General features: G+C 45.4%; 1 protein-coding gene across 1 annotated transcript; it reads right to left on the reverse strand.

The window, feature by feature from the left end:
* Nucleotides 1–4,032: 4,032 nt before the first annotated feature.
* On the reverse strand, nucleotides 4,033–6,115 carry LOC142101908 (glycosyltransferase family 92 protein F13G3.3-like; the record flags this gene model as incomplete). Its single annotated transcript, XM_075186339.1, has 1 exon — nucleotides 4,033–6,115. A coding segment is annotated over one exon (1,011 nt), but the record flags the coding sequence as incomplete, so codon positions are not given.
* Between the last annotated feature and the right edge of the window lie 9,803 nt (nucleotides 6,116–15,918).

A 15,918-nucleotide genomic window follows, 5' to 3' on the forward strand; every position in this document is an offset into this window, starting at 1 on the left:
ATCTCACACCTCCCCCACATGCCCCCTCACGTATCTCTCACACCTCCCCCACATGCCCCCTCACATCTCACACCTCCCTCACATGTCCCCTCACGTATCTCTCACACCTCCCCCACATGCCCCCTCACGCATCTCTCACACCTCCCCCACATGTCCCCTCACGCATCTCTCACACCTCCCCCACATGCCCCCTCACATCTCACACCTCCCTCACATGTCCCCTCACGTATCTCTCACACCTCCCCCACATGCCCCCTCACGCATCTCTCACACCTCCCCCACATGCCCCCTCACGTATCTCTCACACCTCCCCCACATGCCCCCTCACATCTCACACCTCCCTCACATGTCCCCTCACGTATCTCTCACACCTCACCCACATGCCCCCTCACGCATCTCTCACACCTCCCCCACATGCCCCCTCACGCATCTCTCACACCTCCCCCACATGCCCCCTCACATCTCACACCTCCCTCACATGCCCCCTCACATCTCACACCTCACCCACATGCCCCCTCACGCATCTCTCACACCTCCCCCACATGCCCCCTCACGCATCTCTCACACCTCCCCCACATGCCCCCTCACATCTCACACCTCCCCCACATGCCCCCTCACGCATCTCTCACACCTCCCCCACATGCCCCCTCACGTATCTCTCACACCTCCCCCACATGCCCCCTCACGTATCTCTCACACCTCCCCCACATGCCCCTTCACATCTCACACCTCCCCCACATGCCCCCTCACATCTCACACCTCCCTCACATGCCCCCTCACATCTCACACCTCCCCCACATGCCCCCTCACGTATCTCTCACACCTCCCCCACATGCCCCCTCACATCTCACACCTCCCTCACATGTCCCCTCACGTATCTCTCACACCTCCCCCACATGCCCCCTCACGCATCTCTCACACCTCCCCCACATGTCCCCTCACGCATCTCTCACACCTCCCCCACATGCCCCCTCACATCTCACACCTCCCTCACATGCCCCCTCACATCTCACACCTCCCTCACATGCCCCCTCACATCTCACACCTCCCCCACATGCCCCCTCACGTATCTCTCACACCTCCCCCACATGCCCCCTCACATCTCACACCTCCCTCACATGTCCCCTCACGTATCTCTCACACCTCCCCCACATGCCCCCTCACGCATCTCTCACACCTCCCCCACATGTCCCCTCACGCATCTCTCACACCTCCCCCACATGCCCCCTCACATCTCACACCTCCCTCACATGTCCCCTCACGTATCTCTCACACCTCCCCCACATGCCCCCTCACGCATCTCTCACACCTCCCCCACATGCCCCCTCACGTATCTCTCACACCTCCCCCACATGCCCCCTCACATCTCACACCTCCCTCACATGTCCCCTCACGTATCTCTCACACCTCACCCACATGCCCCCTCACGCATCTCTCACACCTCCCCCACATGCCCCCTCACGCATCTCTCACACCTCCCCCACATGCCCCCTCACATCTCACACCTCCCTCACATGCCCCCTCACATCTCACACCTCACCCACATGCCCCCTCACGCATCTCTCACACCTCCCCCACATGCCCCCTCACGCATCTCTCACACCTCCCCCACATGCCCCCTCACATCTCACACCTCCCCCACATGCCCCCTCACGCATCTCTCACACCTCCCCCACATGCCCCCTCACGTATCTCTCACACCTCCCCCACATGCCCCCTCACGTATCTCTCACACCTCCCCCACATGCCCCCTCACGCATCTCTCACACCTCTACCACATGCCCCCTCACGCATCTCTCACACCTCTACCACATGCCCCCTCACATCTCACACCTCACCCACATGCCCCCTCACGCATCTCTCACACCTCCCCCACATGCCCCCTCACGCATCTCTCACACCTCCCCCACATGCCCCCTCACATCTCACACCTCCCCCACATGCCCCCTCACGTATCTCTCACACCTCCCCCACATGCCCCCTCACATCTCACACCTCCCCCACATGCCCCCTCACATCTCACACCACCCCCACATGCCCCCTCACGTATCTCTCACACCTCCCCCACATGCCCCCTCACATCTCACACCTCCCCCTCACATTTTAAGAATATTACCTTAGAGGGAACAGTGATTATATATATGGATGTGTAATGGGCTATAGAGAATCTTGACAAGGACGGCGAGCCCCCCAACAACACATCAAAGAACTTGGATTATAGGTTATGGGAGGGGGTGACTGATCTGAAACCTTTGACTGCATACCGGTATGATATATATTTTACACTCACCCCTATCTTATATCTATATTAAACACAATGAAAATTTAGAAGTCGTCAAAGAACTTTGAAATATTTTTATTACAAATGTGTTATCCAAAAATTTATGGTGAGAAGTCTGAACGGGGGGAAAAGCAGAAGAGTTATGTCTTGTTAATCAAACAAAATGCAATCCCTAGAAACCAATGGGGCCTATCAATCTGTTCCTAGAACCTGCGCTAAGCCGCATAGTCCATGAGTTCAAGAGTCCAACAATTCCTGTGTATCTTCCATCTCCAGAATGTGCAGAGTCTGCAGCCATGTACTCCAGCCGTCCGTGTACTGGTCCGTGTACTGGTCCGTATACTGGTCCGTATACTGGCAGTGCTGCCAAGTGTACCACATTAATCATCAAGAAGCCCAAAATAAGTAAAATCCATTATATACAGAATTTGAGGTTGGTGCAGCGCTGGCTGCAAAATGGTCGTAATTTACGGTTACAAAAAAGCAGGACATAAAATTGCGTATTTACACCCATAAGATGCGCACAGCTTGGTACCAACAGCATATGCGCCTGGTTTACGCTAAAGTCACAGACACTTACGCCCCACTTGCGCCATGTTGTTTTATACGCAAGAAGCGCATTCACTATTAGACATAAATATAAGTTAAAATAACTTCTCTAAAACAGTAGAAAAAATTCCTTCTTTGCATAAATTATAAATAAAAGTTTTTTTTGGCTTATGCCCGAGTGACGAAGAAAGCACCAATCAGCTTCGGCGGTTCAATCTCAAGCAGCCAATCATAAGCAGCGGCCGTCATCCTCATCACCTGCTATTTACACCTGCCCCTGACCACCCTCCAATAATATAGCTGCACACGCGTGCGCTCACTTTCTGGTCATGCAGACAGCGATTTCACAGAAGATACGCTGCGTAAACTGATGTAATACTCACGCTGCATCAGCCTGTTTGTTTTAAACCTTCCCAACATGTTAAAACAGGAAACCCACATAGGTGTTTTTTTTATTTAAAAAGCAACTTAAGTACCTTTTTAAGTGTACATCTGATTCTTCTTAGCTGTCCTTCTACAAATCATTATTTCCTTTTCAAAATCTCTCTGGAGATTGCAAAATATGTCTGCCACTTACAAAGACACAGGCTCTCAGCATGCCACATGATGTCAGAGGGAGGAGGAAGACGACATTTCAGTACAGAGCTCAGAGGGGTGTCCCAAAGCCTCTCTGCTCACTACACCATGTGACTGTGGTAACCATGGTATTCACACTGTGGAAAATCTGCAAAATTATAAATAATTAGTAGCAGCCTAAAGAAACAAACCAAAGAAAATAGGTAAATGCCGAGCTACTTTTTATAACTTGTCACAGTGATTTATATTGAAAATCACACCTAATATTTTCATGGGATTGCTGCTTTAAATTTACACAAAAAATTGTACGTATATTACACTACATCTATAGTAAATAGGCCCCTTTTTTGCAGTGATAAAGCTGATTATCGCCGCAATTTACAAAAAACAATCACCATGTTCGTTTACCGATACTGGCTTGTAGAGGTAAGGGTTAACTTACTGCTTCACTAGGACACCGGTCAATATGCGCATACGCGACTGGACTACCTGCTATGCGCATTAGTGTACACAAAAAAGTAAAAAATAGATAACAATTATGACAATAAAAAACGTAAAATATGCATATGCATTAACAAATGCTTAATTCAAAGAATAAAACATTTTTTTCAATGATTTTCATCTGAGATGCCGATATCGGAACAGCGGTACAAGTTCAAGTACTGGCCTGGGGAAGCCATCGTACCACCGGCGGACGTCACCCTGTCATGTACTGGGCCAATCGATTCCAGCTTTGTTCTTCTACTGGAGGTATCCACATCCCTGGTTATGTAGATGCATCCATTAAAATCTGCTGTCCTGCTATATAAGAAATGTGTATATATAGGACGGTGTGATTAAAACAATCCATCAGCACTTATCACACCGCTGTAATCTATGGAAACAGTTCCATTGTTTTAGATTCTCCATTAAAGACCCAGATCTGACGCACCACTCTGCAAATCTCTAACTGGCTCCCCATAGTCTCCACAATCCTTTAAATGACTCACCCTCACCTCTAAAGCCGACAATAACATTAACCCTATACATCTCAAACTACTCTCCATTACGTCCTCTTAGATCTACCCCTGACCAGCGCCTCCTTTCTGGTAACTCATCTCTCACTCCCGCCTACAAAACTTCTCACGTACTGCTACCAATTATGGAATTCACCCAATCAGAATCTCCCACAGCCTTAAAGACTTTCAACGCTCTCTGAAAGCCCATCTCTTTATTAGAACTTACCCTATTCCCACCTGTATTACCCCCCACTAATGCACCCTCGCAACTGGCCCAATCTTCACTCTGAGCCACACTCGCTCCTTTTGTCTCAGCTTCCAAATAGAATGTAAGCTCTCATGCCCAGGGAGCTCCCTACCCTTTGAAGAACTGCCGTGCCGTCAAAATCAACAGCAATGCTAATAATAATTATATAAATAAGAACATAAAATAATTCAGCCCAAGATGAAGCGCATCCATACAGTTGTAGATTGTGTACTATTACTGAAAGACTCCAAACACCATTAGCAACAGAAAAATTTATGTCCTGAATATTGTCTCTGGTCGATCAGGAGGCACTTAGCAAATGCATGAACATATCGTCCCTTGTGAGACAGAGGGTATTAAATAATCCATATCTAGAGTCAATCCATGCTCTGCAGAATGTTTGGAATACTGTAACGAATTATGATTAATAAAGGAAAAAAAGACTATTAGTCCTTATCTTTTCCTCTTTTGGGCAGACTTTAAAATTTTGACTTTCTTTAGTACCCTATTAACTCTTTTCACCAGAACAGCTTCATATTTTGACAAGATATTATCTTCTATCAGAAAATCTCTCTGTAGGTCCTTTTGTTTGGGTTTGCGGTAATGACAAAGTTTAGCGATATCACTGGAAACCTGATGTTGCTCGCCTGAGAAATCAAGTGGAACATGGACTGATGCCTTCACAACGCTCCTGGGATTTACCAACATCTTTGTAGGATTAATTTCATACGGCCGGTTGGGCTCACGGTAGACGTGCTGGAGTATATTAAATCCTGGGACAGAGGTCCACTCTACAGGGGTTAACGGATTACTCTTGTCCTTGAGAGTCGTTGGGAAGACGTGGTTTTCAAAGATAAAAATGTTGGTGGTTGGGTCAACACTTAGAAGATAGTCCAACATTTCTGACCAGTCCTCATGTATGACGGGTAATATTAATTCATCAATGTCAATAAGAGCTATATATTTGCTCCGGTACATGTGGCGATAGATGCAGTCGTTCAAAGCGGCAGTCTGGCCAAAGTAATGGAGATCCCCTGGATGGTCTGGGTAATGCCAACCCATTGAAACATTTAAGAACGAGGTGATGGGCCACGGAATCAGGTCTACGAATTTTGCCTTGGTGTAATAGGACAGAACTTTCTTCATGACCGGACTGGAGTCCGTGTGATAAATTACCACTTTTTTGACACCCAACATTTGATACATTTCCATAGACTGAATAAACTGCAGGACGTTGTTGTACGACCCGAACATTGCGGAAACACAAACGAGAAAGTCGTATTGGAATTTACGAGGTACGTTGTCCTGGTGGTTAGTGTTTTGTATTTTTAAATAGATTGGTGCAGAACTGTCCACTTGTTGGACAGATACGTACTCCGGCACCCGTACTTCTTGCAGGTGGCAGAGAAGATCCGTTGTACCATAAGGAAAATCGAAATGGTCGGTATGGACCTGAAACTCCACAATAGCTGTGCTATTTATGCCATGAAAACAAAAGTCACAGAGCAACATGTCCTGTTCATATCGATTGATTATCCCCAAGATCCGGATGGTTCTGCTAGCCCGCAAGTCCAGGTAGGCCGCTATCAGGTAGGTTTTGCTGTTCTCGACTCTGACGATGGTGTCCCGTGTCACGTTACGGCTACATATCGACTCTTCTGATTCTGTTGATCTGAGAAGAGGGAAGGTGAAGCGACCCACGGGCAGAGCGATTTTCACCAATACCACAATGTAGACTAAGTAAAACACCGTAAATGTGGAGAATAGGACAGAAAAGAGTTTGCAAAGTTTCTTGAAAGATGCAGATGGATTCATTCCCGATAACGATCCATACAGGACACTATCTTCTCCGAGCCATTGAAGAACTACAGTCTAATGAACAGACAACAAAAGAAGATGGTTAGGACTAAAACTCATAAGTTACAATTATTATTATTTTGTCAGTTAAGACAATGTACAGTCTACTCTGTTGTGCAAATGAGGTACACGAAACGGGGAGGCACAGAGTTCCTGTAAGGAATTATTTTAAGAAACAGCGTTTCCCAAAGTGCAGGCATTCGATAAGTAAGAAGATGTTATTATAGCCAGTTTCTCCACAAAAAGTGAGATTTATTTCTTTCATTAAGGGGGGAAGACACAGACAGGAAGAAAAATATCCAGTTACTAAAACAATGGAATTGAGCCATTGACTGCATGTAATACGCCGACTAATGGGAGTACTGGAAGAGATATAAAGCTAACTAAAAACAATAAATAAATAGAACGTTATTCCTTTCCTTCCGTTCTCAGTTATAGATTTTTCAGAAAAAACATTTATGTTAGTGGCCCTTTAAGCATACTTGCCAACTTTCGCAAGATTGCTTCCGGGAGATCAAGTGTGGGGGCAGGACTCGTTGAATTGTCATTTGGCCCCGCCCCCTAAGTTGCCATAACATGTTCTGGCCTATTACAGCGGGGGGCAGTGCCACAATTAGGCATGAATCACGTCATAAGCCCCGGCCAACTTATTAAATGGCCAGGAACCGGGAGGTTGCTCTACTCTCCCGGGAGGCAGGGAGGACTACCAGAAAATCGGGAGTCTCTTGGACATTCCGGGTGAGTGGATAACTATGCCTTTAAGCCCTATAATGTGAAACTGGGTAATATCCGAGTAATAATGTACCTCTTCTGTAAATTATAAGTGTAACGTCCACTCTGGCATTGTTATTCACACCTCGCGGTAACTGAATATGTGACCCTGGCATTAGGACCCAGAGGAAACACATCAGGAACGATTGCTCAGAATCTGTGTCGACAGTGAATGACAATCAAGGACCCGGAACGGATGAGAGGAGGTCCCAGGAACCCTCTTGCAATTTGGGGAGCGGGTCCGTGGGTTGCTGCCATAAGGGTTAAAGTACATCATGACAGAGACAATATGTGTGAAATAGGACAGATTTCAGGGAGAAATCAGAACGTGGCTGTGTGACAGAGGGGGAATATACTGCATTACCTCATAATATAACGGTATGACCGAGAGACACAGCATCTGAGTGAGTGACCCCAGTGACATCCGGCTCAAAGCAGAAAGGCAGCAAACGTGTGAAGAGTCACCCCCGCAGTGGAGGGGTGAGCAGGGCTGAGAGAACACTAATAATGATAGTGCCAGAGCCGAGTGTGATGTCACCCCCGCAGTGGAGGGGTGAGCAGGGCCGAGAGAACACTAATAATGATAGTGCCAGAGCCGAGTGTGATGTCACCCCTGCAGTGGAGGGGTGAGCAGGGCTGAGAGAACACTAATAATGACAGTGCCAGAGCCGAGTGTGATGTCACCCCCGCAGTGGAGGGGTGAGCAGGGCTGAGAGAACACTAATAATGATAGTGCCAGAGCCGAGTGTGATGTCACCCCTGCAGTGGAGGGGTGAGCAGGGCTGAGAGAACACTAATAATGACAGTGCCAGAGCCGAGTGTGATGTCACCCCCGCAGTGGAGGGGTGAGCAGGGCTGAGAGAACACTAATAATGATAGTGCCAGAGCCGAGTGTGATGTCACCCCCGCAGTGGAGGGGTGAGCAGGGCTGAGAGAACACTAATAATGATAGTGCCAGAGCCGAGTGTGATGTCACCCCCGCAGTGGAGGGGTGAGCAGGGCTGAGAGAACACTAATAATGACAGTGCCAGAGCCGAGTGTGATGTCACCCCCGCAGTGGAGCGGTAAGTGAAACACTGCTGAAAGAGAATGGATGTACGCTAAGCCAGCACTTTATATGTGACTGTCCTATAATCAGAACCATATCACCCCCTTTGAGTACTGTGCGGGAGGAGTAAGCAGAAGCATATCGGTGCTTTATTATCTGCACCCCGGGTATGTGCTGGAGGAGTGTAAATAAAGAGCTTATATTTAGTAATATAGATGATCGGGCGCCCAACTTACTACCGCACTGCACCCACCTACGACACCTGAGTCCACACTTACAGACGTTACTATAAGACCTGAGTGTGCTGGAACCCTCTGGTCACTTTTGCCCACACCCAAGAGCTAGCCAGGGCATTACCCATCTGTACACCCCAGGGCCACACAGACAGCGTCAGGGGGTCACATACGGATATCAGGAAACATAAAGGAGTTTTTTTTCCCAAGACTGATATATAGACGTGACTGTAATTTCATCAATTAAGGAACTCACCATAGGTAACTTCAATTAATTAAATGAACTATTTAATGAATTAAACAGGGACTATTTAATAATAACACCCACTCACTGCTCACTAAGATTGATTTATAAAATGACTTCAGGGATATGTATTTAGACATATTTACCATATAACTAAGAGCCCCGGGCTCTGGGTGGAGCCGGGAGCATCCTGGAAACATTTCAGTTGTCTCACACGACACAATGACCATAAGGGGCTGTGTCTGCAGGAATGTATCTGAGAGTGTTAATACTTCCAGCACACTACACGTTATCATCTGATACACGTTATGGCCTGATACACGTTATTATCTGATACACGTTATGGCCTGATACACGTTATGGTCTGATACACGTTATTATCTGATACACGTTATTATCTGAAACACATTATTATCTGATACACGTTATCATCTGATACACGTTATTATCTGATACACATTATGGCCTGATACACGTTATGGTCTGATACACGTTATGGTCTGATACACGTTATCATCTGATACACTTTATTATCTGAAACACATTATTATCTGATACACGTTATGGTCTGATACACGTTATCATCTGATACACTTTATTATCTGAAACACATTATTATCTGATACACGTTATGGTCTGATACACGTTATTATCTGATACACGTTATGGTCTGATACACGTTATCATCTGATACACGTTATCATCTGATACACGTTATTATCTGATACACGTTATTATCTGATACACGTTATCATCTGATACACGTTATTATCTGATACACGTTATGGTCTGATACACGTTATTATCTGATACACATTATTATCTGATACACGTTATTATCTGATACACGTTATTATCTGATACACATTATGGCCTGATACACGTTATTATCTGATACACGTTATTATCTGATACACGTTATGGTCTGATACACGTTATGGTCTGATACACGTTATCATCTGATACACGTTATTATCTGATACACGTTATTATCTGATACACGTTATGGTCTGATACACGTTATCATCTGATACACGTTATTATCTGATACACGTTATTATCTGATACACGTTATTATCTGATACACGGTATGGTCTGATCTTGTTATGTGAAGCCTGAAACCCTCATTTTCTGGTGTTTATCTAAATCTTGGTTACAAATGACTCCAACGTGTTCTGCATTTACACAACAGACTATCCTGACAGTGAAATGTATCCAAGTTATTAATACATCTTCAGTACTGATTATAAAAATATCTAAGAACTAATTTCTATGCCTCTTCTAATTTATTCTTTGCAGTTAAACGCACAGTCAGCGTCGTCTCCTCCCTGGGGCGCGGTGTAATCCTGTTCTCAGGCTGCACCAGGCTCGAGGTAGTAGACACACAAGGTTCTCACTTCACCTCCTGGACCCCAATCTGCTCCCCAGCCGCACATCCCTCCCTCACGGCGCTTATCGATCACAGGAGACAAATCTGCCTATTAATTCAATCTCCACGTCTGTATTGTGGAGTTAAGACGCACATATGTGTAACCTTAACTATGGTGTATAGAACAACGCTGAGTAATATGGGGGAACTAAATAGATAAATGGTAATAATAATACTGTATCGAAGTGTCCACACACAGAAATTTATGCTGGATAAGGAACATACTGCGCGTAACTAAAAAAAATAAATCTAAAACGGGTGCAATTAACTTGAGTCTGCGCGCTCTAACTGTACGCACATAAACATTACGGGGCCACGTCCCCAGGGGCCTGTCGAAGTCAGCAAATTGGATAAAGTCATTTCAATTAAAGTCTAGCAAACTTGGTTGTCTTTGTCTGAAAAGATGCGTATGGTACGCTATGACGTACAAGGGCACGCTACGGCGTGAAAGGGCGTACTCATCCACTACACGTGGCAGCAACAGTAATTGGTCTTTTACCATACATTCGCACAAACACGCATACTTATAAAATAGTACACATTATTGGTAGTTGCAACACATAGTCAGTTATGTCGAAATATAGTAGTATTTATATGTTATGTCAGAGTTACATGCATATTAGTGAAATACACAGAACGGGTTAAAGGAATCACATCATGAGTGGTATCATAATGAACCTTGTTACATATCCTACTGTTTGGTTCACTCTGCGAGGGAATCGCAGAGTGCATGCACAAGTTATGAATGATAGGGAATTATGAACTACTTAAGACCAAGGAATTCTGGCGGGAAGAGCAGAGCATACCCCCTGCAGAGATGACCCCCTCCTTTGGATTCCTTAGGATGAACCAGCCAATGATTGACGACCCCTTGGACATTCCTGAGACCCGGACCAATAGATGCAAGCCATACCATCTTCATTGTATTACTGTACTTGATTGTGTATATAAGCAGCAGCTTGTGATCCAGAGGGCAGACTTCTTGTCCCCAGACTTCAGGATTGAATGACTGCACTGGATCCAGAGCGCCTGCGATAAGTAACGGCTGTATTTACTATTACATCGCTTGAGCATATTTTTTCAACTTATTGCGAATAAATCTTTGTGCGTTGGAAACACAAATCGAGGTTCGACAATCGTTATTGGTTAGCGACAATACGCACATTACAATTTGGGGGCTCGTGAGCTTTGGAGGTTTCGTTGCCGATGATACGCAAGACCAACGGATTTCGGTTCCTCAACAAAGGGTGGAGACGCGTCATAAACGGGTAAGAACGCATTGTGTTCAAAACCTGAATTTTACTCTGTGTTGTGAAACCGAATGTCTGTTTTGCATTATCTAGGGCACGCTAACTAGAACCTAGGGACAAAAGAGAAAACTGTTTCTTTTTTCTGTCATTGTGCGTTTTAACTGTATTGCATTGTTTAGCGTATGTGTACTTCCTGCTGTGCGTACGCGAACTTCCGGTAAACTTGCCACGTGGTTAAACAATCGTTTTGATAGTTATTATACATGCATAGTATAATTACTTGTGAAAGCCTCTGAGACATTATTACTATTGTTGGGAACTTTTGATTTTCTGCGCAGAAAAGGTGTATAGTGTGTGATGTTGTAACGTAGATACACTGTTTTATTGTTGAGGTGCTCAGTTGCTGTCTGACGAGGCGGATTGCCCAACTGAAGGACGGTATACAGGGCAGGTATACCGAATGCGAAAACTGGGTTTTCGCAAAGCGCTACCAATAGATCGCAAGGTTTGCTAATAATTAGTATTGGTAGGCAGTGCGATCCGGTCGCACCGTTAGTGCGAATTGGTGAAGCAGCTAGGAGGAATTATACTGGAAAGGCAGGTTGATTGTATCGACTTTGTGCTCCCAGCGATAATAAACTCAGCAGATTTTGTGGTTTAGCCAGGGTATCGAGGAGCTGATAGCCCTTGGGGCCCACAGTGATATTTCTGTATTAGGGATCCTCGCCAGGGGCGAGAAAAGCGAGTGAACGCGGCTAAAGGAAATACGTTCACCGAGGATTATAGATCTCTAGCGGTGAGTATAGCAACAGAGTTGAAATTATTAGGTGGAAAGAACAGAGCATTGCGGTGTGTCTGTATTTCACATTTGGCCGGAAGGAACAGAGCATTGCGGTGTGTCTGTGTTCCGGGTAGAAGGTATATTGTTCAACATGGGTGCTAAGCATACGCTAGAGATGGTCAGTGTACTGCCTAAGGAAGGCCCTATTGGTTCAGCGAGGTTTCTCATGTGTAAGAAGTATGGTGCATATGCAACTGTGTATTGTGACACGTGGGTCGGGATGACCAAAGCTTGTGATAGGCCTTTCCCAACAATAGGGAGTTTTAATGCAGAGGTACTGTAAAAAATAAAATATGGTTGATCAAGTCAACGAAAAAGAGAAATAGACATAATGATTGTTTAAAATTGTGGCAAATGGAAGGTAACACGTGGCAGAGCAGCGAATGCAAACCGGAAATAGGCGTGGCGAAAAGCGCGCGCAAGGCGGATGTAACCATTGAGAAGCGTGGCGAACTCAGCGCAAGCGCGCCCCCGCCACCTTATGTGGCGGGAGGGGTAAGTACAGCCGTTGTTAAAACTGAAAATAGAAAAATTACTAAGTTGTACCCTGTTTTAAATCAGTTTCAATCAAGTGTATCTGAAAACGAAGCTGAACCCACTGTGATTTCGGCCATTGCCCATGCTGTTAATGTACTAGAGGCTCAGCGCAAGTATGAGAAAATGGCTGAGATAGGTGAGAGTAGCGTGATCACTAGGAGTGAAAGTGTTCTAAATCTAGGGCCTGTAAATCCTGTAGCGTCCCCTGAAGTTAGTGTACCAGAGGGTGTGTTCCCGGTCCGCACAATATCAGTTCCCAATGGGAAACCGGATAAGGATGGTGTAGTTCCTTTAAGAAATGTTACAATGCATTGTCCCTGGACTAGATCAGAATTACGTTCCATTATGACTGAATTCCCAGATCCTAGAAAAGAGTTAGCTAAATGTCAGAAATTTGTTAAAGACTTAGGGAATGCTCATGAACCAACCAGTAAGGATTGGCGGGTAGTGTTGAGGGCGTGTCTTCCTCCCAATACTAACATACAAAAATTTATTGGAGATTGTTTGTTGGAGGAAGATGACACCCTGACTGATGAGATTAACCAACGGAATATAGAACAAATTGTCAAACACTTAGCCATCTGTTTTCCAGTAGTAGTAAATTGGAGTAAGATTTTCACCATTAAACAAAAAGATAGTGAAACTGCCTCAGATTACTTTGCTAGAGCTATAACAGCGATTGCACGATTTACTGGGATATCCAACATAAGTGAGGACCCACATCACAGAGAGGTAGCTGTAGGGGTACTGATGGATGGCCTTAGGGAAAATTTAAAGACGAGAGTACAAACCACATTACCTAATTGGAGAGGCGTCATGGTAGACTTCCTTAGGGAGTCTGCTGTGGAGCATGACAAGAACCTTTTTAGAAAAAGGGAAGAGAAAAGTGATAGGTTAATGACGGTAAGTATACAGGCTCTAGAAGGGGTGCATACACGACCACCAGCATACAACCCATATAACAGGAAACCTAAAGTGATCAGGTGTTTCAACTGTAACGAGGAAGGACATTACGTTAGAGATTGTAATAAAGAAAGACCCAATACACATAAGGGTGGGTCACATAGATATCCTCCAAGAAAGGATTCACATAGACTAGAAGACTCACATCTACCCGCACATATTACGGCAGCAAATGCTGCGCGGGAAATCAATAGTCAGCGCTAGGGGTCAGGTCATACCTGTAGTCTACAGCCAGTGAGGTTAACTGAGAGTCAGAGTGAAGAACCAACAATGATAGTTGACATAGCTGGCAGGAAACAAACTTTTCTTGTAGATACAGGGGCGGCCCGATCTGTGATAACCTCTCCTTTCAATCTACAGGTGACCAGCAAAACTATTCCAGCTATGGGGGTGACGGGAAAAGTGTTACATTATCCTCTAACTAAACCCGCCGAAGTTACTATCGGGCCTCTGCATACTAAGCATTCGTTTCTCTTGGCTGCAGCGGCTCCTACTAACTTGCTAGGGAGAGACTTGTTATGTAAAATGGGATGTGTCATATACTGTACTTCAGATGGTGTGTTCCTAGATATACCCGAGAAGGTTGCACATGAGGTACAGGACATATTGGACACCCCTCCAAGGTTAATGTTACACTCTCCTGTTATAGAACAAAGTCCATCTCAAGTAAAGGGGATGTTGCTGGAAATACCAGGTTCCCTATGGACCAGAGATGGACAGGACACTGGACTGATGGCAAACGTAGCCCCTGTCATGGTCAATCTAAAAAGTGGTAGGATAGCTCCAAAAATCCCACAGTATCCATTAAAACCAGAGGTGGAACTAGGGGTATATCCTGTTATTGAGAGGCTGTTACAACAAGGGATTTTAATTCGTACAGCCAGTACAGCAAATAGTCCCATTTTCCCTGTGAAGAAGAGTGGGGGGAGGGGCTATAGATTAGTCCAGGACTTAAGGGGAATTAACAAAGTTGTTGAGAGCCAATTCCCCGTAGTGCCGAATCCAGCTGTCATCCTCATGCAGATTCCACCGTCTGCCAGTCATTTTACTGTCATTGATCTATGTTCTGCTTTCTTTTCAGTCCCTCTTCACCCTGACTGCCAATACCTTTTTGCATTCTCCTACAGGGGAGTGCAATACACATGGACCAGACTACCCCAGGGGTTCATTGACAGCCCCAGTATTTTCTCCCAAGCCTTACATGACTGTTTGCAATCCTTTCAACCCCACAATGGGTCTGTTCTAATTCAATATGTGGACGATTTGTTGTTGTGCTCTGATTCTTTTATGTCATGTTTACATGATACTAAATTGTTGTTGCTTCATCTTTCACAAACAGGGCACAAGGTGGCAAAGGATAAATTACAGCCATGTCAGACTAAGGTCAAATACTTAGGGCACTGCCTCACTAAGGGGCTAAGACACCTGACAACCGACAGAATTGAGGCCATACAACACATGACCCTGCCGCAGAGCCAGAAGCAGATTCGTACTTTCTTGGGGATGTGTGGATACTGTAGGTCCTGGATCCCAGGTTTTTCTATTCTAGCATTACCATTGCAGGAGCTAGTCTCTTCCTCAAAACCAGAACGTGTCGTACACACAGAAGAGTCAGAGCAAGCGTTCTTTAATCTTAAAGATAGTCTGACAAGAGCACCTGCATTGGGAATACCTGATTATGAAAAGCCTTTTGAGCTATTTTGTACAGAAGCTGATGGCTGTGCAGCAGGTGTCCTCACACAGAAACATGGTGACGCTAGCAGACCGGTAGCATACTACAGTGCACAATTAGACAATGTGGCAAGGTCACTCCCAACATGTCTTAGAAGTGTAGCAGCAACGGCCCTTCTAGTAAGTAAGAGTGAGGATGTAGTATTAGGACATAATTCAACCATCTATACACCCCATGCTGTATCAGCTCTGTTAAATTCAGCCCAAACCAGACATGTTTCTTCAGCTAGATTCACAAAGTGGGAACTAGCCCTGATGGCCCCCTCAAACATCACCATCAAACGATGTAGCACCCTAAATCCAGCTACATACCTTCCGTATGTGTCTCAAGAGACACAAAGGGTGGGAGGTGAGGAGACCCTG

Source organism: Mixophyes fleayi, chromosome 9 (genome assembly GCF_038048845.1).
Source record: "Mixophyes fleayi isolate aMixFle1 chromosome 9, aMixFle1.hap1, whole genome shotgun sequence".
Classification (NCBI taxonomy): Eukaryota; Metazoa; Chordata; class Amphibia; order Anura; family Limnodynastidae; genus Mixophyes; species Mixophyes fleayi.